General features: G+C 38.4%; 1 protein-coding gene across 7 annotated transcripts in view; it reads left to right on the top strand.

Annotated features, from left to right (window-relative positions):
* Positions 1–27,553, top strand: part of MYZAP (myocardial zonula adherens protein) — a 55,911-nt gene that overhangs the window by 23,247 nt on the left and 5,111 nt on the right. For 4 of the 7 annotated variants that reach the window (XM_085588266.1, XM_085588265.1, XM_077785885.2 and 1 more), the window contains exons 3-11: positions 3,024–3,182; positions 5,445–5,537; positions 7,889–8,002; positions 8,879–9,031; positions 11,772–11,897; positions 12,752–12,880; positions 14,675–14,760; positions 16,889–16,994; positions 27,443–27,526. In XM_085588266.1, the coding sequence (XP_085444392.1) occupies positions 3,024–3,182; positions 5,445–5,537; positions 7,889–8,002; positions 8,879–9,031; positions 11,772–11,897; positions 12,752–12,880; positions 14,675–14,760; positions 16,889–16,994; positions 27,443–27,526 (1,050 nt within the window). Of the gene's footprint in view, positions 1–3,023; positions 3,183–5,444; positions 5,538–7,888; positions 8,003–8,878; positions 9,032–11,771; positions 11,898–12,751; positions 12,881–14,674; positions 14,761–16,888; positions 16,995–21,806; positions 25,162–27,442; positions 27,527–27,553 lie in introns of those variants that run through there. The other 3 variants (XM_085588267.1, XM_085588268.1, XM_085588264.1) reach the window with 3 other exon arrangements.

The raw sequence follows: 27,553 nt of genomic DNA, 5'->3' as shown, positions 1-27,553 counted from the left end.
GATTAATCTAATGAACCCTTCCATCTTAAAGCATTATTCTGGTTAGCTTTACAGTATTTACTTGCTCCTAAATTCTTGCATGTATTTGCTTACGCTGTTATCTTCACTGAGATAGTTCACTGCATATAAGAGTGGAGACCATTGACGACCTGCCTGAGTTCTGAGAGTGGGTATGTATGGGACACAGAGGAAAATAATGGGAAGTATTTGACTTTAAAATACTGTTATGTAGTTCTTGAGCATGTGGAAAATCCAGGATTTGTGAAAGAGGAAGCATGGGAGAGAGGATGTATCAGAGGAAGAACAGAGTACAAGACAGAAATGGAAAAAACAGTGAAGGGAGAATAATAGACAAAGGTGGATAAAGAAGCTTGAGGGGAGGCAAACTGGCAGAAGTATACTCAGTGTATGCTTACTGCTGCAGTTCTGTGGAGATATTTGAGAACTGAGCTACTCAGCAAGGCCCCTTTTAGAGGCAAACTGTATTGAAAAAGTAGTCAACAAACAAAGCAACCATCTCAACCCTCCATTCAGAGGACTTAGATTGTAACCTTTCTCCGAAGAGGAGACTGCATCAGGTGAGCCCTTTTTTGGCTATTTATACAAAACCCCGAAACTAGTGGTCACTGAGAAGAAATTCAGAGTTACTAAACAGAAAAGGGTGAGTAGAAGATAAGCATGGCTGGAATAGAACAGCAATGAAAAAGGTTAAGGAAACATGAGCACAGTTACTTGTGTAGCAGTTGGCTCACACATCTTTAAAACAAGCAAGAACTGAAATTTTAACAGGGACTTGTCTGGGAATTGTGATACGAAGGAAGAATAAGGAGAGGGTAAAAACAATATCCTGTATTTTAAGTAGAGCGTAGAACTGGAACAGGCAACAGATGATGAGAGTCCTTTAATCTTTTGAAAGAGAAGTAACAAAGGCATCTTAGGAGGCTTGTGCACATACAGATAACAGGCAAGTTTAGCATTGTTGCAAGAGACATGTAACCAGTCTGCCTTTGTGCGTACCTAATCCTGCATGTACTGTCCATTATAATGTAAATTTAAGTGTCTGTTCATCTCTGAAATACATATGTAAGTGCCATGGGTGATTCTTCAGCTGCAAACCCATTGGTCTGAATTTGTAAGTCTTTCTTGGGGGTAGGGGGGTAGGGAGAGGGGGCATCCTTCAAAGCATTCCTTAGAAATGTGTTCATAATATTCTAAAAATAAGGAACTTGATCAGAATTTTTATGCCAGAGCTCTGCAAACAGCACTTTAGACAATTCTGCTAATGTTTCAGAAGTACAAAGGACCTTGGTATTGCTGGAATTCAACTGTTCACCTCATTGAAAATGAGTGATCATGGGCAAAGGGTATGGATTTATGAATTCAGTGTCTGGTGCCTTGGCAACCTCTAAACAATCAAAGTGATTATTCATTCTGTTATCAGGAAGATGGAAACTTGTGTGTAATCCCTTTTTCCAGATGCAGGGGAGGAGCTGCAATGAACTATGAAAGAAACTGTACAACCCTGGAAGCAAACAAACACAAAATAATTTTGAGTCATGTCCCCATCTGGTTTCTGTATTTCTCTATTTCTAATTATGAGGTGTAGGGCTTTTGCTGTGTACATCCAAACAGCAAAACAAAATCCCCAATAATACATAATTATGAAACATCTAATTTTGAGGATATTAAGCTTTGCATATAATGTTTTCAAAGTGCAAAACTACAGCATGTATAGGTAGGGCTGGTTGCCCAATGTTTTCTTTATTAAGTGGTTTTACAGCTTTCTTTTCAAATGAAGGCTTACAGCTTTCTTGTTTTATGCCTGAAATGTTCTTTATCAGGTGTCTGCTCTGTGATTGTTCCCCTCCCAGGCCTGCACACACACAGTTAAACTATAAATGATGTGATAAAGAAGAATGTGTAGGATTTACAGTGTTGAGGAAAATCAGTCAGTGCCATGTGGGAAGGACACAATATAAAACAAATGTCTATCTCTGTCAATTTTTCTTAAGACAAGTATGTTTTCCTGCTAATTTTCCCCCTACCTAAAGAAGTATTTATTCTTATATTGCCAGTATAGTTGTGTTGGTTTGGCTCCTAAAAACTGAGTGTTGCTGCTTTAGGCTGCAGATGGTGTTCTCTCTTCACTGTCATGGTAAGGATTGGAGATCTCTAGGATGAAACTGCAGATGGATATAAGATGCTGAGCTTCGTCTCTTTAAGCCTCTGTTTGGTGTCAAAGAGAGTATTTAGAGAATGCTTAGAACAAAATAAAGCAAACAAAAACATATTCTAAAGTCAATATAGTAAATATCCTCAGGTGGACCTGTATCTGGTACATCCAGCATAAAAAATAAGTTCAGTAAAACAATCTGTGCCTGATTTTTCTCTAGAACTGACCTGTCAAACACAATGTGCAAAGCTTATCAGTAACAGCTGTGTTTCCAAATTCCATTTTATACTCAAGAGAAACAGATATTTTATCTTTTAAAGAACACTGCCTAAATGTGTTCATTTCAGTTTCTTAGAACTTTTTATGTTTTTTTTTGAGAAAACTTGTGAATTTTTGTTTCCTGCAGCAGGGAGTTTGGGAAATGAGGGATAATTCTATAGTTGCAAGAGTTTAGAGGGAACTGGAGACCTGACAGCATTCTGCAAGAATGCAGAAAAGTGGCATCTGGTGGTGCAGAAAAATAAGCCAGTTTAACCTTTTCTTACATGCCTCTACCTCTCCTTGTATAAATCAGCGTGTTGTCTCTACATGTGCCTACATGGCTTCCATTGAAGGCAGTGGTAATTAGACATCTCTGTATTCTTCATCAGTTATAAGTTGGTCATTGTTCTTTCCCAAAACATGAAGGCTGACAGGTTGATTCCAAAAGGTTTGGCAGTTAGTGTTTATATGTATTGTTGTGCTTTCACTATAACTGGTGTCTCTCCTGGCTGTAAGTTACTGTTTTTTTTTTTTGTTTTTTTTTTATTGTAGTACTGATTTTTTATAATTTTTTTTTTTTAATTTTTAGGAGCTCTACCATGTACCAAATGGGATGTCTCCAGGGAAGTTCTCTCATGGGATGGTATATGGTGTTGTGCACCGAACTGACAACAACCATAAGAGAGAAATGGTGGTTTATGGCTGGTCAGCTGATCAGCTGAAAGAGGAGATGAATTACATTAAAGAAGTGAGTTACATTTTCACCTCAAAATTTGTTAAATACGCTTTCCATATATCCATATATTTCCATATATGTAGAGCTGTGAGAGTATAATGGGATGACTGATGTCTAGCCCAACATTTCAGTTTGAACTGGGAACCTACTCTGAAGCTCGTGGCTGACCTTGATAGTATTTGAGTTGGGAAAAAAGCATGCTCTATACCTGGGAACTGCTTGCTGATGGAAGAAACTATGTAAGGAGACACCTGAAAGGATACAGTCTCTCTCTTCCTCTGCTTCTCCTGAACCCAAAACGCCCAACTTTGAAAAGGGCTTCTAAATTAGGTGACATAGTAAAGTCATCTGGGTATATTTTGGGGCAACCTTAAAATAGCCTAATAAGGATGTCTTTGTACTACTTTCTCTGTGCCTGCTTATTTGTCACAGTTGGCAGAAGATCTGAAAAACAACAAATGCATTTCTGATCCTGCTTGATATTTTTCTGTTCTTGAAATTCAGCATCTTTTTGCCCACCAGTCTTTGGCGCTCAGGCTGTGGCAGTAACACCCTAATTAGCTCAGGGCAAATAATCTGACCTCTTTCCATCCACCTTCACCACCCAGGAGGCTGTTGGCCAGTGTTTATCGTGTTACACTGATTCAAGTGCAAACTGAGTTGATAGAAAAGGGAGGAACCCTGAGTCAAGCGGCTATCAGCACTTGCTTCTCTCCCTCGGTACTCCCAGTTCGCCGGCTCCCGGTGCTCGCCGCTCTCAAGCTGAGGTTAGGGACTGGCAGGATCTCAGTGCCGCGGTGCTGCGAGGCACACGGGCTGCCTCGGCTGCTGTTTTCCTGCCTGGGTAGCTTCTCTGCCCTGCTGGGGTGGTGTCAAGGGACAGGTGAATTGGCACACAGCAGGGCCAGCTCCCCAGACTGCACTGTCTGTGGTACCTGGGATTGCTCGGGCTGGGACCATCTCCCTGCCCTTGTCTGTCCCTCATGAAGGGACATATCGGACCAAGTGGAACTCCATGTCTTGCTTGTGCATTCAAGGTACGATGGTTCCAGGAAAAAGGCGGAAAGACAGGGAAGGAGACATGCTGGCTCTTTTGCTCTCTGTCTTCGGGAAGCCGTATTCAGCTCTGCTACTTTGTGACCTTTGGTCTGCTAGAGTAGTGTCGTCTTTAAAAGCGGAGTCTTTAACGAGAGTCTTGTGCCGTGTGTATGCTGACTCAAATAGACCAAAAATGATGGGCCATGTCACAGCTGCTGACAGCTTCCTCTGCCTGAGCCAAATTTGCATCTTGCAAGAGGGTGTGTGCCTGTGCTTGTGCGTGGGGAGGCACAGGGCAAGGCGCTTTCCTGAGCGGCTGGGCAGGAGTCAGCTCCCTTCTCTCTTCCTCATCCCAAAGGGAGCCCGTGGGTAGGGAGCACTCCTTGCATAGGTGTGGTGGCCAGTGCCCTCTTTCTGGGAGGCACTGGGGGCATTCTATGCGGAGCTGCTAAAAACATCCCCTCCTGAAGTTTTGCCCTCACCCCACTGTGCAGGCGCAGTAAACTCACTGACCTAAATGATCTGCAATCAGCCTGTGCTTGGTGGAGGTGAGGAAGGGAAAAAATGAGGTTGAATTATATAGGCTGTAGGCAAACATAACTGCAGTGGCATGTGAAGCTAAACTGGAAGCCAACTTGGGGTTTTTGTGAGTGATTTTTTTTTTTCCTAGAATGGCAAAGAGTAGTTCTTGAAATCAAATCGAGTTCGCCATTCTTCAAATTTGAAATTGCATGGGTAAATGTAAGCTGGTTTGTTGTTTATTTAGATAAAAGTCTAAAATACTGAAATCAAAAGTATTTATCTCCAAAGGATACCCACAGGAAACCAACCACTTTTTGAAGTATGGAGGTACACTAAGTCCATGCCTTTTTTTTCAGAAATAAAACAATATATGATCAAATTACTTTTAATTCATTTAGTAATCATGTTAAAATGACTTATGAATATTTTATTGAAATTAATTTATCTAAATTAATTTAAAAGTGCTTAAGTATGTACAGAGAGGTTTGGAATTACTCATAGTGACAGTTACTTGTATCATCCCTGTGTAGACAAGTCTTGAGACTTAACTTTTTGTCTTTTTCTTGAGAATAAATTGCTGTTATGCAGTGGTAGATTAACAGTGGAAATTATAGAAAATAACAATGAAGAACATAGAGAAGAAAAACCATGTCCTACTATATAAACAATATAATCCAAAATTTTGATAAAGGTGTTTGATTTTTCTGACACCAGGTGAGAGCAACTCTGGAAAAAGTAAGAAAGAAAATGTATGGTGAATATGATGAAATGAAACGAAAAATACAGCAGCTTACAAATGAACTGAAAGTAAGTACCCATTCATTTGCAGGGAAAGCATATGGGAATAACTGTCCCAGTGTTATCTAGAAACTTATTTTTTGCTTTAGCAGAACAGAACTAATCTCCAAAACCACTCCAGTTCCCTGTTTTATGTGACATCTGTAGTTTTCTTTTGCTATTTATTTTCCCTTTCAGGAAAGGAAAGCAGGACAGGGATACTTTTGCATGTGAAATTACTAACTGACTGGAACTTCTTGGAAATAAAAGAATGATCTTGATACCATTGCTAATGTGTGTTGGTAATTAATGGAGATGGATGTAACAGCTTGCAGGTGAAACAAATAAATAACATTGAGCATTAGGAGAAACGGATAACTTGGAGTTATTTCAACACTTTGCTCTGTTTTACTGACACTTGTTTAAGTAAACTAAGTAGCAATATTCGTTAGCATTAAAGTGCTAAAAATTACTTACCTTTTGGTTTTTAATGGAACATTTCAATGGTCATTCAATGACCTGTCTTTCTTCTGATGTGCTGCTTTAGCAATAAAAGCTGTTGCACTCTGTAAATAGCCTTCATATTAAACTGCTGAGTTGTTTGATCCACCCCCCCGCCATCCCCCCGAAAACTTGCTCTGAATTTATGTTCAGCATTGATTTTCACAGCCCTGGTTCATAGGAAGCTTTGGCAACTAAAAGGATTCTAACTTCAGGGGGCTGGGACCTTGACTTGTGTCCTTCTGCCATCCTCATTTGGAGGCTGTCAGTTCCCTGCATGCTGTATTAGGCACAAAAATCAGAACTTGCTGTAAACTGGTACTTTAATTCTGTGCAACTGGTCTCAAAAAATAGAAAAAAATCACCCTGACTTGAGAGGAAGAGAGAGAAAAAACTCAATTTCTGCAAATTGTGTTAAATAATCATAATGTTGCCAACAAGACTCACTCTTCCCCCAGCATGTATGTGGTAAATGCTGATTCAAATGCTTTGTTGTCTTTGCTGCTGATCTTTACTGAATAGCAGTGATGATATCCTGCACTTTCAGAACTTCAGTCAGACCAGTAGAAATTCTGCATGAGTCAGAAATTCTTCTTTAATTAAGGGTTTCTGACCAGCTCTGACAGAATATCTAGTTCTCCCGCAAATTAGCAGTTCATGAAGCTTCCTTTTGACATAAATGCCATATTAGGAGACATCCTTCCCTTTTTTTTAGTACTCAGACCATCTGAAAGGAAACACAAGTGTTCTTCCTAATAATGTGGGCTTTTTGTTTGGGTAGTTATTTGGGAGCTCATTTTGGTTTTATGTGACTGTTGTCTTTTGTGCTATTTCCGAATGCTGTTTTAAATCCTTTTTATACTCTTTGCTTCAGCTTTCAATCACTGTGCTTTTATCTTTCCAATTTCCAGGACAACCTTTTGTTTGTAAAGTTTGTGTGAAATTTGCTCTTCCAGTATCCTGCCCTGGGCTTCTTCTCTCAGATTCTTACTTTGTAACTTTCTTAATCCATCCAAAGCATTTCTGCTTTCATGTGTTTTACATGAGCATACATTTATGGAAGGTTAACCATGACTATTTGGCCTCTACTCCTTATGCTGACCTAATCTGTGTATGGCTTGGTTACTACACACTTGTCCCCTGTATCAGTCCCTGGTGTTCTCTTTTTATCAAGAAGCAAATCTGGTCAATCTAAGGATGTGAGCTGGCTGGCTTTCATTTGTAACACTCTTTGCCTCTTTATTATCAGATCATTCACAATTATTTACACTGTTTGAGTTTTGGTCTCTTCTTGAATGATGTCATTTTGTGTCTTTCCCTTCCCCCCTTCAGTTTTTAAGCATGTGTGTGTGGACATATCATAAAATGACTAATTTTCACACAACAAAGCCCTCTGGCTTCCCCTTCCTGCTTTGTACTGTTTCTTCCTTACGTCTTCTTGATGTTGCTTCTTTATGTACCTTATTAGTCAGTTCCTTCTTAATTAAGGCTTTTCTACATACAATTCACAGTTGTAGATTTCCTTATTTCTTGCATTCTTCTGCTTTTCATTCTGAATTTTTACAATCTGCCTACTCTATGTATATAATCTGTCTGAATAGACAGCTGCCAATTGTTCTCTTGTCCTTTCAAAAAGAACAACTTATACAGTGATTGCAGACTAACAATAAACTTAGATACTCATGCCTTATTTCTGCTAGATTATTTGGATTTTAAGTTTTGTTTGTTTGTAAGACTATACTTTGAGGCCTGTATATTTTAAGCATCCTAGTACTGTGAAAATTACCTTGGCATCTTTTTCTTCTGTAGCTCTCTTGGAAAGAGTAGGTAAACTTGATCATTATTCTATATAAAACTTTTTTTTTTTTTTCCCTGCTCAGGTGACAAATGCTCATCAAGAGTCCTTAGAGAATCATGTGCGAGTGCAGGCTGCAGCCTTAGATAGCTTTAGCGAAATGAACAGCTCCTTGACATCAGCATCAATAGACTTGCAGGTACATCTTCATAGCTGCTTCCCAGCTCACAGCTGCCTTTTCTAACATGGATTTCAAAGCATACAGAAAACATGGATGACAGATACAGATTCTAGCACTAAGCAACATCATAAAGTACTGTCTTGGATATCTAAAGCACCTAATTTAGGAAACAAAGAAAAATGTTCAAAAGTTCCTGTGTTTAAAAAAATTAATGTACAATATAGAAATATAAAGACATAACTGATAAGCAGCAGACTAAAAAAGACTAAAACGACAAGTCATGTCTCTATGAAGGATCTAAAATGAAAATGTGATTTGGTCTGTATGTTGCAAAATGGTGCATCTCCTGACCTAGTTCTGCCTTCAGTTGGTGACAGAAATGAAGTGGCATGTTTGGATGCCAGACACTTGTGAGATTTTACATACCTGGGAAATACAGGGGGAGGGACGAGGTGAGAATGAATTTTAATTTTTAAAGACTTCTAAATTCCCATGTATCTGAGCTGAATAACTTAATGTCCCTGCTTTTTTGTATGTAACAAGAATGTTACGTTCTTGTACATCACTTTCTTGTTTTCAGTTCACTGCATTTTGTATGTATGGCATGACCCTCAGGGAAAAGGGAAGCTTATTCATGGTGAAATGTATCCATGTTCCTTTTTTTTTTTTAATAGTGTTCCAGGACTTGATTTCACTGAGTATACTCCTCACGGAAACACCTTCTAGCAACAACAAAAGCCATAATTTTAAATGTTAAAGCTTGCAAAACTGTTCACACTGCATTAATATGTCAGGAAGCTCTTTTAATGTGCTGCCTGTTTCATAATCTTTTGCCTATATTAATTAATCAAATAGTTTCTGATTTTTAATATGTGCTTTGTCTCTTTCTTCTAGAAAACTCTAGTGGATGTTACATTGGAGAACACAGACATAAGGGAACAAATAAGGAATTTAAAACATACACACGAGCAATCAATGGAAAAGCTGAGAGAGAAACAAAAGCAACTGGAAACGGCGCAAATTGAAAATCAGTTACTGAAGTTAAAGGTGTGGTATATAAACTCCCCTAAAAATACTGCACAGTAAGGGCATTAGGTGGATGTTAAATTAATTCCTTGGCCTTTTCTGTAAAGGATTCTTCATTCTTCACGCCATTGTCATGCCCTCAAACTCCTTTATTTCTATAAATCAATACTGCTTTAATAACAAAGAATCTCAGCTGGCGACAAGCAGTCTTCCCATGACATGGGATGTAACATAAGAGAGAGAGATGTTGGCAGGTGAAAATTCGAACCATTAAATGGTTATTAGTGTCCATTCCTATTAAGTGAAAGAATATTACAACTCTACACATTGCTACCTGAATTTCTTGGTGTTGAGTTTCTTTTGTATTGCATCATTTTTAATAGGTAGCCTGTTAAGTCTTATGAGCATGTGGTCAGCAGGTAACAGCAAGCATCTTCAAAAGAGAATTAAGCTACTTCTTTCAGAGAAATGTAAGGGAACAAAACACAAACTGCAAGGTTTAATATGACAGAAAGCTTGATCATGTTCTCCCCTCATGAGAAATGTATTCCTTTAATCTCAAAAAAACCAAGCTCACAAAAAATCCAAATTAAAAAAAAAATACCCTCTCCGCCTCAAAAATCTTTGTTAAAATTGGTCAAAGTAGACCAATTGGAAGATCGTACTACATCAGAATTCATCAAATTTTGAAAAATTCATTTCTATTTTTGATAAAGTTTCTGAAATTAAGGTGACTGCAGCTATATTCATGTTTAATTTTGTGAGAGAAGGGGTTTCTTTCTGGCTGTTTTGCTAGTGACTAGCAATCAGGCTTAATGATGAATGGTTAAGCAAGAAAATGTTAGTGCATTTCATGTTCTGCTTTCCGCTCACAGTGAAGCTCTACAGGGTATAAAAGTATTTTGCACCTGTTGTTGTCAGCAGGAAATAAAAAGAGTGAAAAACCAAGTAACAAAAATTATGCAATTAAGATTTTAAAACAGAAATTTGGGCTTCACATAATATTGAGGACATGCCTCAGCAAGTCAGGGAAAGGTATGTCTGCTTCTAAGAGCAAGGAACTGCAGCTTAAGTCTCAGTTCAACTGAATGCATAAGGATTTGTTTATCTTAAGCATGTTAAGCTCTGCAGAATATATGCCCTGCATTTACACAGCAGAAGTGTAAATTTTGCCCTCATACTTTCAGTTTTAGTATCAAGTTAGTAAATAATAAAATAAATAAAATTACTATCTTTGACAGTTAAATATAAAATTGTGTCTCAGAAGGTGCCAAGACTTCTGGGAATTCATTCTAGGAGTGAATGTAAGGGGATGGTGTGGGATCTGGGAGGTTAGTTTTGAAAGGCAGTAACTCCTGTGTACCATGATTACATTCTGGGTGGAGAACACACTTGTGGGGCTTATTAAGGTTTGGTTTATTCATAAATCTGTAATAACTTAAAGTGGAGATGTTGCTTAAGTGTATTATAACAGATGCCCTAATACATCCACTCTTTTTAATGCTTGTTTTCACTGTTCTCATTGCACAAGGTGTAAGGGAAAGAATGATGGAGATAAAGGGCCAGAGATCCTGTTCCAGTTCAGTGTATCTTAAGGAATTTGGGGTTTAATGATTGGCTTTCTCTAAATGATACGATTCTTTCAGGCTTCCTGAAATGTGGAAGGTTCATTTAACTCCACATCCTCATAAATTGCAGGTCTGTGCCCCAGGGTTGGCCTGGGCGAGATGACAAAGGGGATAATTGCAGTACAAGTGGAGTCCTTCAGAGCTCATCCCTTTTCAAAGAATGAAACACCCTTTTGTTTTTCTACAGGGTACTAAACAAACTTGTTTCTGCCATGCAAGATGAGCCCAAGGGTTTACTAAACCTTTTGGTCCTTGAAATAGAAAAAAATACAACCCAAAACCTTAATCATCATAACTCTGTATTTTGTAGCTGTGTTAAACGTGGTGATCAGCAGGGAGCACTTAATTCCTCCTCTTCCTGTCACTTTTGTAGCAACGACCGCATTTCACGAACGTTGGCTGATTCACAACATCTCTAGGAGAAGAACGAAGTTCTGTACTAGCTGTTTTACTTCAGTTTTGCTGTGGTTTACATAGTAGATGGATCTAAGCTGTGAATATCCTATCTGGTGTTTAATTACTGCAGGTGTGGTTCAGCCAGTGTTTTCAGCCAACAGCAGGAAATCCTGTCTCTGAATTGCCATTCTGCCCTCTTCCCTGTAGCTCTAGTAAAGTTTCTGGTTCTGTTGTTAAAAATTAACCCTTGCATACACCTGAGAATTTTAATTTTCAGTTTGATTGCAGGGAGGGTACTACAATAAAGTATTGCTTTGGGTGTTCATAGTAATTTAGAAAAAGGAGTTGAGTCTAGTCCATCTCTAATTCATGCTTCAGTAGAGCCGGGGAGACGATATCGTTTCAATGGGGAAACAAACCAAGTGACTTGGAGGCTGTTGTGGAATGTTCAGCAAAGAGGCATGACCTGATCTTGGATCAGCAATGACTAAATGAGCTCAGTTCAGACAATATGGAACTTGATGGAACAATAACTTCTACAGATTCAGATTTTGTGGATCCAGATTTTGTGGCAGAATGCTAAATGGTCTTAATGCAAAAGGAAATCCATTTTTGCAGTGTCAGATTTATAACAAGAGGGAGCTTAACATCATACTCTTATTTTCTCACCATGTGAACTCTCCTTCTGCTGCCAGCAATACTGTGCTTTCTGATGGGGCAACCTTCCTGTCTCATAGGTGGAATCATCACAGGAAGCCAATGCTGAAGTCATGAGAGAGATGACCAGAAAGCTGTATAGTCAGTATGAGGAAAAAATGCGAGAAGAGGAACAGAAACACAAGGCTGAGAAAGATATGCTCCTGGTATGTACAGCCAGTCTGTAAGAGCAGTGCTTAGCTTGGATGTCATTTCTCAATCGCTTCATATTCCGGAGTTGATGCAAATTCCTTCACTTCTGTCTCTGTGATTAGTCATGCCATAGTTACTAAGATTTCCAAACATTCGGGGTTGTAGGACTAAGAAAAATATGTGTTCAAACATAGTAATATCAATGATAATCTATATTTCAAAATCAGCAATAAGTAGGTTTTTCTAGCTTCTGATTCTCTATGAAAGGAAAATATAATGTCCAATTTTAAGTGACAGTTTAAGAAGGAGAAAGGGAACAACTTCACTGGATGCTACCGGATCAAGAACTTTCCTGTCCCCCAATTTCCCTCCACCCCCAAGTTAAACCTTTCTATGAACAGTCAGCTGTTGCATTTTTCTAAATTACAGAGTCAGATAATGATGGAGATTGAGGAGAGATGCTCCTTTTTATTCATATTGCTTTGCATGTAAGGAAAGTACAAAGCTGAATGTGGCCAACTATGGTGTTTAGAAAGCTGTCTTTTGCAGCAGTATATTTTTCTCGTGCTGTTATTTAACAGCATCCTCAGGGAAAGGGAAGAGAAATCAGCTGTCTAAGAAATGGGTAAAAGTTTCTTTTGGATTGTCATAATGATGCCTTACTAATACCTGACTATTTCAAATCTTAATCTTTTGCTCTATATAATATACTCTCAGGGTCATAACTCTTCCAGATTTCTGAGCAGGTGTAGTGAAAAGCTTTGAGCTCTTCAGAGATATTAGCCTGGCCCGATAGCCAAAAAGAAGACAAAATATTCCTCATTAATATATGAGATGCTAATGTGACTGTAAATGTTCTTGTTTGTAGGAGGAAACAAATCGGCTTCTGAAGGCTATTGAAGAGGCAAATAAGAAGATGCAGATTACAGAAACAAGCATACAGGAGAAAGACCAGAGAATTGGTGAGCTGGACCGGCTGATTGAACGCATGGAAGAGGTATGAGAGCTGAGTGCTGCCTTGAGAGGAAGTACACCAAGTGCATGGAGGAAATTTCAGTGGTTACTGTTCTCAGTTCCCTGCTCAGTGCCATACCATTGCTGTTTGCATCTTACTTACTGTATTTATATCAGTAAATGCACCTGGACTGCCATAGAGACCCTGTGATGAGGAGGTGGTTCTCTCTTCCTGGTGGTCCTTACAGGGCATCATTTATTTAGGAAATGAGCCATTATTTTAAAGAGAAAATTTGAAAACCATTCAGTATCTCTTCAGTGTGCAAGGTGTCTTAAGCCTAATCAAGTAATAATCATAAATTACTCAAAGTCTCTTCTAAATGTTGCTGTGGTAGATCCATGTAGTGGAGTGCACAGAGCTCTTTCTGGGGATGGGTAAGAAGCTGATGGAGAACCTACAGGATCAGGATTAAACGGAGGGCAGGGACAGGTGACATCAGACTGGGGGGTTACCCAGCCAGGAAGACTGAAAGGATGAGGCCCTTCACAGACAATGGGAGCAGCCTCTAGTTCACAAGCCCTGGTCCTCATGGGGATTTTCAACCACCCTGACATCATTTGGAGGGACAACACAGCAGAACATAAGCATTCCAAGTTCCTGGAATCTGCATCTTCTTATTTGCTGTGTTGATGATAACTTTCTTCTCCAGTTGATAGAGGAGACAGTGAGGAGAGGTGCTGTTCTGGAACTTGCTCTCATCAACAAGGAGGAGCTGCTGGGGAATGTGAAACTCAAGGGCAGCCCTGGCTGCAGTGACTATGAAATGGTCTTGGATATACTTTGGCATTTCTCATTTCATTCAATAGCAAGCATCTCATTTTTAAAGATCCATGCCTCGTTATCTCAGATAAAGGAACAGAGAGTGTTTTAGTCAGTGGAGGGAGTACAATCTTCTGCTCTTTCAAATGAAGTGTTTTTTTCACCAATTTTGCTTTATTGTAGTACATATTAAATATCATTATCTACTGAGAAATAAATGTTTATAAGCCAGTCTTGTTGGCTTGACTGCTTAGTCTAATGTGCATTGAGTCCCTTTTGTCTAATGCTTGCAAATCCATTAGTAGAATTAATGATTACACTGAGAAATTACTTAATATGCCCCTGTAGTGGCTCCATTAACTTCATCTGGGCTTCAGCTTACAGCTTTTAAGTATTATGCAGTGAATGTAGGATTGCAGTACAGTTCACAAGAACAGAGGAGTTCCTTCACATTAGTTCTCCAGTCTGCTCTTATCTGGCTGATACTCACCCAGTGAGACTGAATGCCTCTTGAATTCCCATCAAGGTGGATAACACACTTACACTTCTCTGTAAACCTGCTTCACTCAAAACCTGAGTCCTCACAGATCTTCACAAGCACTGTGCTGGTGAGCACTTAAAAATAAACAGGAATATTCTGGGGGAAGAAAATAGAGCAGTACCTTTTAGCTCAGACTTGGATTGGGAGATCTTTTTGGAGCAATAATATGGACAATTTGACTTCATGTCATTAAAGATTTTGATGACTCATCTTTCTATTGAAAAAAATCAGTTTCAAGTACAGCCATACATCTTCAGATAGGAAATTGAGAACTGATCTTGTTTCCATGCATAGCTGGGGAATTTATTTTATTATTATGTATTCTGTGCTCCTTGGCTATAGGAAGTGCATGAATTTTGTTTAATCAGTTTCTATTTTAATTTCACAAGTGATGTTTTGAATTGCAGTGAAATATGCTTTGTGAAGTCTTTACATTTTTATACATGGAGAACTGAATGATAACTTTTCTTGTTTAGGAACGTCACCAGCTGCAAAAACAACTTGAATTAAATGAACTACAAATATCTGGAGCAAAATCTGAAAACAGCTCTGACAGTGAAAGGTGAAATATGACTTGTCTGTGAAACTTCTACTATTACTAGGAAACTTCAGGGCTTTTTTTTTTGTTTTGTAGACATCTGAATTTTGCCTTTTCTAACTTTAAAACTGCAGTCTGGTAGAGATTGTCCATCTGAATGTAGGTTATTGACATGTAAAATATCAAGACAATTATTTTTTGCAACAATGACCACCTTCATGCATCTTTTCTGTTTGCAAATGTGCAGAGTCCACTGTAGATTGAACTAGCTGTGATATATCTGTGGCTTGCAGTTTTCTTAAACCTGCATTTCTAAATTCAGAGGAGTCTGATCCTGACTATGAATATTTTCACTATCTAAACTCAAAGGTTTATATGACACTGCTTGAGCGGGTAAAGATGAATTATAACCAGAGATTGAATAATAGTATTTGATTACTAATTATGGTTCTGTGGCACCCAGAAATTAAGTTTTAATGTTTTGGGCTGCCTGTTGTTCTTTGGGAAGCATACACATGAAAGGAGGTCCCTGCTGAGAGTTTCTCAGTGCCTTGTATTGATCTGTGACCAGCTTCTCTGGTTTCAGAGTAAGAATGGCTTTTCACAGCAGCCTGTTGATAACTTCAAGTGAACAGATGTCGTTCACATACAACATAGAATATGGAGATGAAAGATAATTGCTGTTTTCCTTTACCTCTGAATAACACAGACACTACTTGCTTCAGTGAATCCTTTCAGTGTGAAAAGTTACACAGCAGTAAAAGGGTAAAGGCAGTGTTCAGGCAGGAATTAGTGCAATGCAAGCAAGCTCATGGTTGCAATCTGTGCCATGCAAGCAATGAATCTGTGTTCACATGATGCTGGTTTATTCTTAAGTTGTCTTTACCTGTCCCTACCTTATCAGACACTCAAGCTCCACCTTAGGAAGGATGTCTGTTCCATTCCTCCATTGCTATCAATGCTTAAGATGCTGAATCTTCAATGAGATACAAAATATGTGCTGCAATTGCAATTAAAATATAAATTAAAGTTGTATGAGATGTTAATACACAAACCTGAAAATCCTGCAGCAATGCTTTGTATTTTTTGAGTCCTTGTCAAAGTGCTGCAGTTACATTCTGCAGAGTACTTCACTGTTAATAGAGACTTTTTTTGGGGGAAACAGCATACAATTCAGTCATTCACTAGAATCATGTCTTACAGTTTGCCATCTGCTGCTTTGTCTTAGTATGGTTTTTCTATTTGCAGCTTTAACAGTTTTTTTTTTTTCTGCTGTGCACAGACCAAGATGAAAAAAGCCTTTTTGTTTTTGATTCCCTTCCTCCCATTCTCAAATTCTGTCCAGTCCTGAACCTAGGAGTACAGCAGTTTATTTTGTAAGCAAGAAGTTGCTTTCTTTGACAAATTTTAAGAATTGGACATTCAGATAAAAATGGAGACTCTCATGGCTAAACAGACAAAAACTTATGGAAAAGCTTCACTCCTGTTTCCTTGCATATTCTACAGCTACTTTTCTGACAGGCTGCCAAACCAGCTAGTGGCAGTAGTTTGGTGGGAGTTCACTTTCTGTATTAAACAGATTTGAAGAAATGCAAAATCTATCTGAAGAGTTGTATGCATAAATTTAAACCATTCATAGCATTCTTGCTGACTGTTGAGGAGTTAATAGTATTCCAGTTAGCATTCTGCTGCTGTTGGCAGCTCTGCCAAATTCTTGACTCAAGGCTCCCCTGCAGTAAGACAGCTTTGAAAGCAGACCTGCTTCCTGGCTTTTGTTTAGCATACATTTCCAAAATATTTCCAGGTAGTAGTCAGGCTAAATGTGTCTCTCTGAAGCTGAAGATCTAGTTGTCTAGATGCCTTCCACTAAAGGAAAACACATTTTGAGATTAGCTTTGTCACATTGTTTAATTGTCAGCACTTCAGGCTCTGAGTAAGCATGTCAGTATGCAAGACAAAGGTGAGATAACTTGGGTGGAGATGGCTGCTTGGACTAAGATCACATTAAAATGTACTTTGAACAATTTGATATCTGTCAGTGCAATTTGACTTGCCTGATTTATGGTGGATTATGGGGGTTGTTCTTGTTCTGCCTATACTCCCCACTGTATAGCTCCCCACTTACAGGCTTGATCCGTGCATGTTTTGCCAGGTCGCAGCATTTGGAGGAGGTAGCAGCCAGCTTGAGAGAGCGGATCAAGCATCTGGATGACATGGTCCACTGCCAGCAGAAGAAAGTCAAGCATATGGTTGAGGAGGTGAGATGTAGTAAAACAACTCAGAGTCTTTGGGGAGCACAGGTTCTTTTACTACATAACCCAAAGAGAACTGTGTTCTTTGTGTAGTTGCCTTATGACACCTTTGTTACAGTGGAAGTTGAGCTTCTGGAGCTAGTGAAGCAGGAAGAGTAGATGCAAGCAGTTGAATGCAGTGGCTGTGGGTTATATACTGTGATCTTTAAGCTGACACTAGTTCTGTGTCATGAGTATTCAGGAAATGCAACACAACTTCCACCTCAATTTGAACCGTTCAGAGGGTACCTCTGATACAATGCAGTCTAGTCATTAACAGTCTTCTTCCTGAGCAGAAGTGGAAGGCAAAAGCTGACCTTTATTGCTTTGTTCTTCTGGGTTTGGGAGATTTTGTTTGGGGTTGGTGTTTTTTGTTTGTTTGGGTTTTTTTTTGGTGGGTTTTTTTTGTTTGTTTGGTTTTTTTTTTTTTTTTTTTTTTGTTTGTTTTTTTTTTTTTTATGGTTCCTCACAGAAATACATGAGCAAGCACAGGTTTTCACTGCTTATCTCTTCGTACCCTGATCTTGGGACATTGTCTTAGCTGCTGTCATTTCCTGTAAAATTTTAAGTGGAATGTTGCTGGATAGATGCTTTAGGTTACAGGCTACCTATGTGTGTCAGGAAACTGTTCTGCAGTCAGAAGGCTGTAATTGCAAACATTTCTGTTTCTCCAAGTAGGAAGAATGACATGAGAAATTGCTAAGTTTAAATTGGAGCTTTACAAAGCTGAGTGGCAGCTCTATTAGATGAGCCTCCTACTGCAGAGACAATGGGTGTTCATGAGATACCTTTGATTGGTATCTGGACATCATACATCACACATTCAAGGTATCAAATGTTTAAAAGCCACTCAAATCTAATGTATTTTTTCTGCATTCACAATGTGCTGTTACAGGATTTCTGATTAGACATGGAGATGTTCCATTTTTGTCAAGTTTGTATTTGTATGTTTTTTCATATGCTTTGTTTTATAAGATTCTGATGCAGTCCTGTATGATGAGGTGTGTGATATTAGTGTCTTTTACGAAGAGGGATTAAAGTTCTTCTGTTGCATGAGAGATACCAAGTCTTGAGGTTTTGGTTTTAGTTTAGTTCACCATTATCACTGTTTTTAAGCATTCTAGCTGGTCTAAAACGAAACTTACAGTCTTCATACCATGGTATTTTAATAAGGAAAATTTCTTGAGTCCAATAATCTAATCCATCTAATTAATGGATTGTGGGAACAATTATTTAATCTGTTTTTTATCTTTGTATGTCAGACATTGTATTAAAAGTGTTTTTCTGCAGGATTTGTGATATATGTGGCACCCTGAATGAACCTAGTAATACATGAGGATGGTGGCCTAAATTTTGCCCTTTATTACTAAATATATTTTAAACTTCTGGTTATAACTTGACCTCTAGTGGACTGCATAGGTATAACAAGTCCTTTCAGCTCTGTGTTTTGTTTTGGAGTAAAACCACATATAAAGCTTGAGCCAATTATTATGATTTCATTAATATTAGATTTGATGGGTGAGTTGAGCTTACTTGTAATGTATTTCTGTTGGTGCCTTCTTATACACAGAAAAACCCTTCTAGACCATCTGGTTATCCTATTTAACAAGTGTTAGGTGACAAGTCACTACTTAATTGTCAAACAGGTCTGCTTCTAACTGCTGTCTGACTGCCTGCTTTTCAGATTCAGTTAAACCTCTATCAGTCTTGACTGCAACATGGCCGTAGGGTAGATATTTTTGCTCTTTCTTTTAGTCCCTCTGTGTTTAAATTTTTATTTTAATTCAGCTTCCTCCTGCATGAACACATGTGTAGCTACATTTATATTTTCACTAGTGAGCTAGCTAAAGACTACTGTACCAGAGGTTTGATCAGGTCAGGTGATACCAAATACACCAGGCATTTAATGTTTGGGGCTTTTTTTCTTAATTTTGTGCTATTTGTTGCCTGTGTTTGTACTGTGTTTGAGAAAATATCCATAATAGAGTTGGCATGCCCTGTTTTAAACTAGACTCTTAATTAAAGGCCTAAAAATAGCAGTTTTATTAGTGTAGAGAAGAGTAGCTGTTCTCCATGGGGCAAGAGAAAAAACATTGCAGATATGTATGTCCTCAACTGTCTAAGTTGTCCAAGTTGTTTGTCCATGTGGTTCTGTTCATGACTTTGTGCTTTTCTCTGCATAATATTAGATGAGTATTTCTTGGCTCATTTTAAGCAAACACTTGCTAACTATGCCATAGAAACTGAAAAATTTGCAACAAAAATATTGAAAAGGAATGCTATCTGCAGAGTCTGTTCTGAAGTTAGGTTAAAAACTAGTGAGCAGCAGCACTAAAAATATCTGCTAGAGCAAATAGGGAAAATTGCACTACTATTTAAGTCCCGGAAGACATGTTCATCAGGGTATATTTAAACACACATCCTCTCTACACTAAATTTAACTGATTGCAGAATATAATGGCAAGGAATACTAAGAAAAGTGTAATGAAAACCTATCCTGTTACTCATTATTGCAGTATTTTCATGGCTGGTATCTGTAAAATAATATGCCATCTAAGGATTTATGAGGGTATTATAATTATATTGATAACTTGAGAAAGAATAACAAAATTTTTCAAAAACTAAAAATCTTGCTTTCTGAAACACTTTGCTTCTCTGTGGCAGTCACTAGAGTGAGAACAGGCCAACCTGGGAAACTCAGGAGAGAAATGGAAGGAAAGTAAGTAGTTAAAATTATCAGCAGTGCTTATGTTTGAAGCTGAAACAGGGCTTCTGTATGTGCTGCTAGGTGAGAAAGCCTAAGCTTGCTTGACTAAGGATGAGCTTTATTTATTATTAATCTTCATTTACTGGACACAGATCTGAAGTATAAATAAGGGCTTTACTCTTCCAGTGTAAATCACAATGAGTTTATGCTGGTACCACCTCCAATTCAGAGAAATTGGAGTAGTGAACATCACCTCAAAGGGACGCTGAACAAACAAGATATACTACTTCTAACTTATATGGAGAACTGTCAAAATTGGGCAAGTACTGAGATGAATCTCCTGGCTGAAAAAAATCACGGAATAGATTGCTCTTAAGCTGGAAAGATGACTGATCATTTGCAAATCACAGATGCAGGGCATTCTGTAAAAGAACAGCAAGCAGCCAGAAGGAAGTGAAAGAGAAGCTTTTTAATGGAATTCTGTGATGCAGCAGGCAGCTCTAGCACCTCTGGTGCTATTTTGAAGGCATTTAAAATGTGTTAGGAGGTGGTGGTCAGTCCTAATTTAGGCATGAAAGGGGACACTGCCAGAGAAGCATCAAATGTAGGAGGCCATGGAGGTCAAGAGTATTAACACCTTCCTCTTCATAGATTTCATAATGCTGGTACTGAATGCAGTAATTATGTGATCTAAGGAATTGAGCCCGGGCAGAGGAGGACACTCAGAATTCAGTGTCCTTAGCCATAAAAAAAAAAAATTACTTCTATTTTTTTTCCTCTGAAAAGAAATCTTTCCATCTCAGGCATTAATAGAAGCTTTTTCTACTTGATCTAGTCAAACCAGTCGTAAATTAAATAGAAGAATGGAAAATAACTTTCAGAAGAAAAATAAATGGAAGAAATAAAATGGAATTTTTCTCAAGTTGGTGACCTTCAACACCTCTGTGTGTTAGCTCTGATGCACATACATTTTTCATTCTCATAGGGATTCTTTTCTGTGAGAGCAAAAATTGCTGCTCATTAGTGCACCAGCTGAGCAGAAAGTTATCCTGCATAGTCTTAAAGCCTCATGCTCTCATTAGAGAGAGATTGCAGATGATTTATGGCTGACAGATTTATCCCTGTGTTGAACTTGTTTGTTAAACAAATCTATTTGCTCACAGCTTAGTATAGTATGTTTAAATGCAGTGCTGGCAGCTAAAAGTGCAGGACTTGCATTTGGTAGGTGTTTAGAAGCCCAGCCCTTTTCTCATACTGTTTGTACATCACAGGCTTTCAAAAAACGAGTGAGGAGAGACAGATGGCCAGAGTGGGTCACCCAAGGCTCAGATTTTTTAGCCCTTGCCTTTGTAGCTGTCTTAAAGTATGGCTGGGTAGAGGAAAGGCAATCCAGGAAAAAAGACAGTTTGATGAGAGGAAGAATTTGCAGGGAAACTCACAGGTGAAAGGCAGAGGCACACAAACTTCAGGCCCTTCCACTAAGGAATTTCCCCTGAAGAGATGGAACTGGGCAGGCAGATGCAGGCACAGAGGCACCACAGGGAGGGCATGGGAAGCTTGTACCACACTGTTCCCTTCAGGGCTGAAATTGTTCTTGTTCTGTGAGAGGGGTAAAAGCTTCTCTTCTAAGTATCCATCTGATAGGTCAACCAGTTCATCCTGTCTGTGTCACTGTAGGAAATGAGACTTTCATGTAAGATAAAGGAAACACAAAACATAGATTTTAATTTAGCAAATTAATTATTCTGTGGCTTGATCTCAATTTCAAACCTGGAGAGAATTAAGAAAGGTTTAGTTTTGAGATTTATGCAATTCACTTTGAAATGGATTGCAATTTCATTGTACAGCAAGCTTATTTTATATGTAATGTTGTTTCATTGTTGAGAAGCAGGAGAGGGAAGGAAATTAGCATTTACATTTTGTAAGCAAGGCAAGGGGGTTGATGCACATAGAGGAAGCTGTTCTGAGGGGGTCTGAAGAAAAAAGAATATTTGATTTCATGCCAAGAAATTATCTACAGAATTCAGATTTCACGTGAAATTCCCCTAACTACTGAATTGAACTGTCTCTAGGTCATGGCCCATGAGCTGTTCTCCAGCTTTAGTCTCAGATTCGTTGGATAATAAATGGTGACCAGACACCAGGGAAAAGCTGTCTCCTGTTCTATCGGGGAAGATGCATGAAAGGACAAAGTGCTAATGAGCAAATGGTATCCCAAATACAGAAGATACTTTGTATTGCACAAATGGGGTATAAAAAGAAGACATTTTTCCAGAAAAGACTTAAACATCTGAAAACATCTGTATCAAGACACTCCAACCTCAGATATATAGCGAAATTTCCCTCTTTTAATATGGAAGAACAGTTTCAAGGTCAAATAAAAGAAGCCACACAGAATCACAGAGGAAGAGAAGATGGAATTGCCAGCAACAGATGCCAAACTTTTATTAAGCAAAACCTGTATTGCATAGTACCTACCATAAAAACGAAACAACAACAAAAATGCGGAACAAGAAACGTAGAAAGAGAAACTCACCTTGGGAGCTTGGAGGAAGAAGATAAAGGACAAAACATGAATAACTTGCCACACCCTCCTCCCCTCCTCCCCAGTACAAGTGTTTGGCATTCCTCAGTGGACTTGAGCAAGCAGTACATTGCTTATCTGTTGGCAGAAGTAGAACCACTGCTGGTGTTTGGTGAGAGGGTTTATAGATGCACAACATCAGCACTTTCAGCTGGGAATTTCCAGGCCAATACATAAATTAGAAACTTGCCCATTACTAAGGTAGTGCTTAACGAGGTGGGTTGATGTGCAGACAATGAGCCAATGTCTGTAACTCATTAGGACATGTCAGCCTCTGCTTTAGCAATACATGGACATCAACTACTGGATAATTTGTTCATAGAGCTCATTCATTTAGGAAGGTTTCTACATTGGTGCATTAACCTAAATCAGTCAGTTGTTAATTTTTCTGTAAATTCAATGTGAGTTTTAAAATACAAAAAGTGTAAGTTTAAGTATAAATGGATAAGTTGCTCACATGATTTAAGGAGGATTAAAAGGCAAAGGTACTCATTCCTATTCACTGCATTATGCTCCCTGAAAAAGTGTCAACTCTTGTGTAGCCTCTCATAAATACCAGTTAAGGTCCAGTGAAATACAGGACTGAGGAAAATCCTGTTCTCCTTGTACAGCAATTACCTCTGAGAGCTCAGGCTGATGTTGCAATGTCTTGTCTGTCTTGTTTTGTGCATGCTGTGTAGCCTCTGTTTGTCCTATGTAGTCATATTTCTGAGTAATCTGTTCATTTCTCTGTATTGGTGTTACTGATGCCCAGTACATTAATGGTAGATGAATAAGGAAAATATAGATATAGTTGAAAAATATGATACTTATATATATTAAAACTGTTCTGGTAAATATTTTAAACTAGTGGATAGTACTGTTAAGTGATAAATGGTGATTGAGTTTACTTAATAGCTGGATCTGTTCCAATCCAGGATATCACTGTATATAGTTTAATGCCTCCAAATCTGTATCTGAGTTACACAGAATAAAATAGTTTCCTATTTCAGGTTTTCTTTATAAAGGCTCTACATTTAAATACAATTCTAGTTTTCTCTCAAGATGCTTTTTCCTTCTGCTTTAATAACTTTGTAATTCTGTTGACTTTTCATTCTAATACCATTAGTCACATATCCAGCTTTTCTTTATAGACTCTTCCTTTTAGGTCTTGGAGTTCTCCACTGCTCTTGTTAGGTATTCTGTCCATGAGATCAGTTTCATGCTGTTGACTCTTTCATCTCACTTTCCATCTTAGGGAAGCAAAGTTTAGTATTTACACAGTCCATTCAAGTGCCATGACAATTGTTTGGTATTTGGAGAATCTATAAGTTGCAGAAGTGAGAAAGAAAGAGATCTTATGGGATGGACAAGAAGAACAGAATTTTCTGGGAGATGCAGCAAGATAAAGTGACAATCTGAAGATTGAGGCAGTTTGAGAAATTACCTCAAGTTTTCTGAAGGAGGCGAAAGCATAGAGATGGTGACAGCAGCAGGGCAGAAACAAGAATGAGAGATCTTGAAAATAAGTCCATGACCATATTAATCCTGAGTCAGTGGATAAATTCAGGATGATTCACATTTCATGTTGGACCTTAGGTGCTGATTCAGCTCATTAAAAATTGCAGTGGGTATGTGAAATGCAAACTGCATGCCCTGCACCCCTGGTAGGGAACTTTGTGGATGGTGCCTGGATGGGGAGAGATTCGGGGCCCTTTCTCTGCCCAGCAGGGAAGTGCCAGGGATTGAGGTGGGGTGGCTGAAGGGCTGAGAGCACATCATGCCCCTCAGCTGCTGGCACACCAGATAAATTCAAAACTGGAGCTTGGGCCTTGTAGCTTTTCTCTTCCCAGTTTTGGAATAGTCAGATGTCTCCCAGCTGGAGAAGGGAAAGCAGGAATGATGGATACAGTGGGTTTGGGGAGTTAAGAGAGAATGAAGTGGTAGGAAGAAGGGTGACTGTGGCCCAGGGTTGCTAAAGTCATATTATTACTGTTAGCAGAACTGTTTTGAAAGGAATGAGCAGGTCATTAATGTAACTGATATTTCTAAGTAGGTTGCCAGTTTTGTTTGAGTGCTAAATGTAGCCGGGAAGGTTATAGAAATACAGGGAGAAATGTGGAGTCTTAACAATGTCAGGTCAAGAATTAAGTTCTAGGAGAAGTCTGTCTGGACATTTCTGGAATAGGCTGGCAGAGAGGGCCTGAAGGATGTACTTGAATAGTGCTTGTAGAACTTTATGAAGAAATCTAAGAGGGTAGTTCTGCAAAAGCCAGGTTTGGAAGCAAGTTGCTGAGTTCTGTGAGCAGAAACTCTTGAAGTCTGCAGACACAGAAAGGATGAGGTGGATTATAGACCATGAGCGTTGACCAAAGAAAACATAGGAACATTAGGATAATTTTATCCTGGAGTCAGTACAGAAATTACTTGGACACAAGAATCAATCCATGGAATTTGAGAGTCTTTGGCTTGCACTGATTTGTTTCTGACCAGACTGTTCTGGCCACGAATCAGGCCTAGAGTCGAGTATTGTGTTTGACCCATCTTGCTTCTCCTCTTCTCCTCCTTACCTTGTATTCAACCCAAAGTCAAGATCTATTGCTCTGACACCTGCTAGATGTTCTCTTGCTTTATGCAGCTTCTAGAAACAAAGAAACTCTCAAGATGTGAATTTGTGGGTTTTTAAAATTTAATATAGTAATATATTAATATAATCTCTTAGAGTTATTCCTCTTTTTCCTGGTTTCCTGTGACATACCCTCTCAAGGATTAATCAAATCAGGTTGTTCATTCCTGGTGTTAATGGTAAATGATGATGTGTACACAAGCCCTTATTCAGTAAATAAACTTATTTTTATAGTAAATTACTGTGCTGGGATGTGTCATTTTTGTCAGGACACTTGTTTCAGCCCTTGGCCTGCAGTAGCTGCTGAGGCAGCTGTTTGGCTGTGTCTGGGGCTGCAGAATTCCTGCTCCATTCTGAGTCTGCTTTCCTTCTGCAGTGGCCTCACAGGGTGTTCTGCTGTGTCCAGGGAGCAGGACTTCAGGACATTTTTCCTGGTGCTAAAACAGCCTCTCATTTTAGCACCTCAAATGCAGCCTCACTGCTGCATTTATTTCTCCTGAAATGTATTTGAGATATGTGGCTATGTCTGAGTTCTTGATGTTTAAATACCTACCAAAAGGTTCTGTATAGGTTACACAATTCACAGCCTGATCATTCTGTAACCTGCATGGTCTAACCACACCATTCTGTTTGACTGAGACATGGAGCTTGTCATGATACTGTATAGTCATGATATGGTGCAATATTCATGAGATAGTACAATATTCTCTGCAGGGAAAAAAAAAAAAAAAAAAAGACCAAACAGATTTTAAAAATCTGGTGTCATTCTGGGGCAAGGGCATGGTTTTAATGGGTTCTGACTGGTACTATGTAAACATGTTACAGGGAGGCTGGAGGTACTTTGTGTATGCTTCAGTCTGCTGTTCCCTAGAGTATCCTCGTCAAAATACAGAATATCTCTTTGGAGTTCAGTTCTGTGTTTGGGAAGGGGAAAAAGCTGTTTCTCAAAGTCTTCCTTTTTGCATTCTCTGTTAGATTTTAAGGTGTCTATGCTCATTTTTGCCTTCAGACTATTCTAATTAAAATAACTCAAAAAACATCTGTAGGGAGCTGTCTTTCTGTAGCCAGTGGGAAAAATAAGCAGAACTTTAACTTACACAAAGTCTATTTGTACATGATTCTGATGAACATAATGGTTACTGTCAGTTTATTTCACATCTTAGGATCTTTCTATCTATATCTATCTATAGAATGAATAGGAGTTAAGGTAAATGCCTGTGAAACACAAGACTTGACTTACTTTTGGATCACAGATAGTTTGATCACTTATTTGGAAACAGAAAAATTTTGTGTTTGATGTAAAAACCAGCCTAGGCAGCTGATGGAATTGATTATTTTCAATAACAAGCAAGAATAGCTGTGTCAGTGTGATCACACAGCTGTGCTTGGCTTTGGGCTTCTTTGTGTGGCACTGATTATTTGTGTTGGTAATATTTCCTTATATGCATAGTAGGAGATTATTAATAGAAAAGATCCACTTGAAAGTCCTAAGAGAACAGTTTATCTTTTCTAAAGTGGAGTTTATTGGCAGGACTGAGGCTCTTGAACCAGGGAAGACATAACTGACTTAATTCAGTCATACTATTAAACAAAGTTGTGATTAAATATGGCTATTGAGGTATGTTCCAAGATTTTTCTGAAAATGCTACGAGCTTTGTGTTTCTGTGAGTTGAAAAATGAAATGATAATAGCTTTAGATGACATGGGTAGTTTCTATATGGACTTTAAAAGAGGAAAAAAATGAAAGACCTGATTTTGAGAAAGATGGATGATGAAAGCACTCCTGTATTCTGTAACTGTTCAGCTAAAACACTATATGGTGTTCATGTTCTAGCTTTTCCAACTGACAGCTGATCACTGTCTCAGTGATATGTGATACCTGAAAGTTGTGGAGACTAAATTAAAATTCTGTTGGTGTTATAGCTTTTCATTTTTTGGTTCAATATGTGCATTTGTTTTGCTTCTTTTTTTTTTTTTTTTTCCCCCTACAGTTCTGTATGTTTTTGTTTAAATATTTTATAATTTCTAGCAGTAAATTTTTGGGAGGGTGTTGTTTTCATTATTGTGCCTTAAGTATTTTATCTTTCTCCTTTAGCAGGATGGGAATATTTATAGTAATCATTGTTTCCAGATATGCTGAAAAATTTTCCATTGATGAAGGGGATGCTAGTGTTTGTTCACAGGATTGATTTTAACATACAGAGTTAAAAAGTGACTGGTGAGAATGCTTGGAAATTTTGACCAAAGTATTCAGAAATGGTCATTCTTGCAATGACTGCCAGAAAAAAATCAATGTGTTCTGAGTGTTCCTTGACTTCAGTTTAGCTGTTCAGCAAAATTAATTCACTTTCCACTAAATTTGATAGCTAATCCAGGGATTAAAGCCGTTTGTGAATACTTACAGGTACTCAGTTGTTTCGGAACAATAATATTAAATACATTTTCTTCCTGTGATACCTCGATTGTTTTCTTGCTTTCCCCATCCCCATCAGACTAAATGTCTTTGTTTTTCTTCATAGATTGAAATGCTAAGGAAGAAAGTAAAAGAAAAGGAATTATTTATAATACAGCTTTTAGACAAAATCTCTTTCTTAGAATGTGAGGTAAGGCATTACATTTTAAGTTTACAT

Source organism: Lonchura striata, chromosome 10, assembly GCF_050655825.1.
Source record: "Lonchura striata isolate lonStrDom1 chromosome 10, ASM5065582v1, whole genome shotgun sequence".
In the NCBI taxonomy this organism is placed as follows: domain Eukaryota; kingdom Metazoa; phylum Chordata; class Aves; order Passeriformes; family Estrildidae; genus Lonchura; species Lonchura striata.
This window is presented reverse-complemented; position numbering and strand designations above follow the sequence as displayed.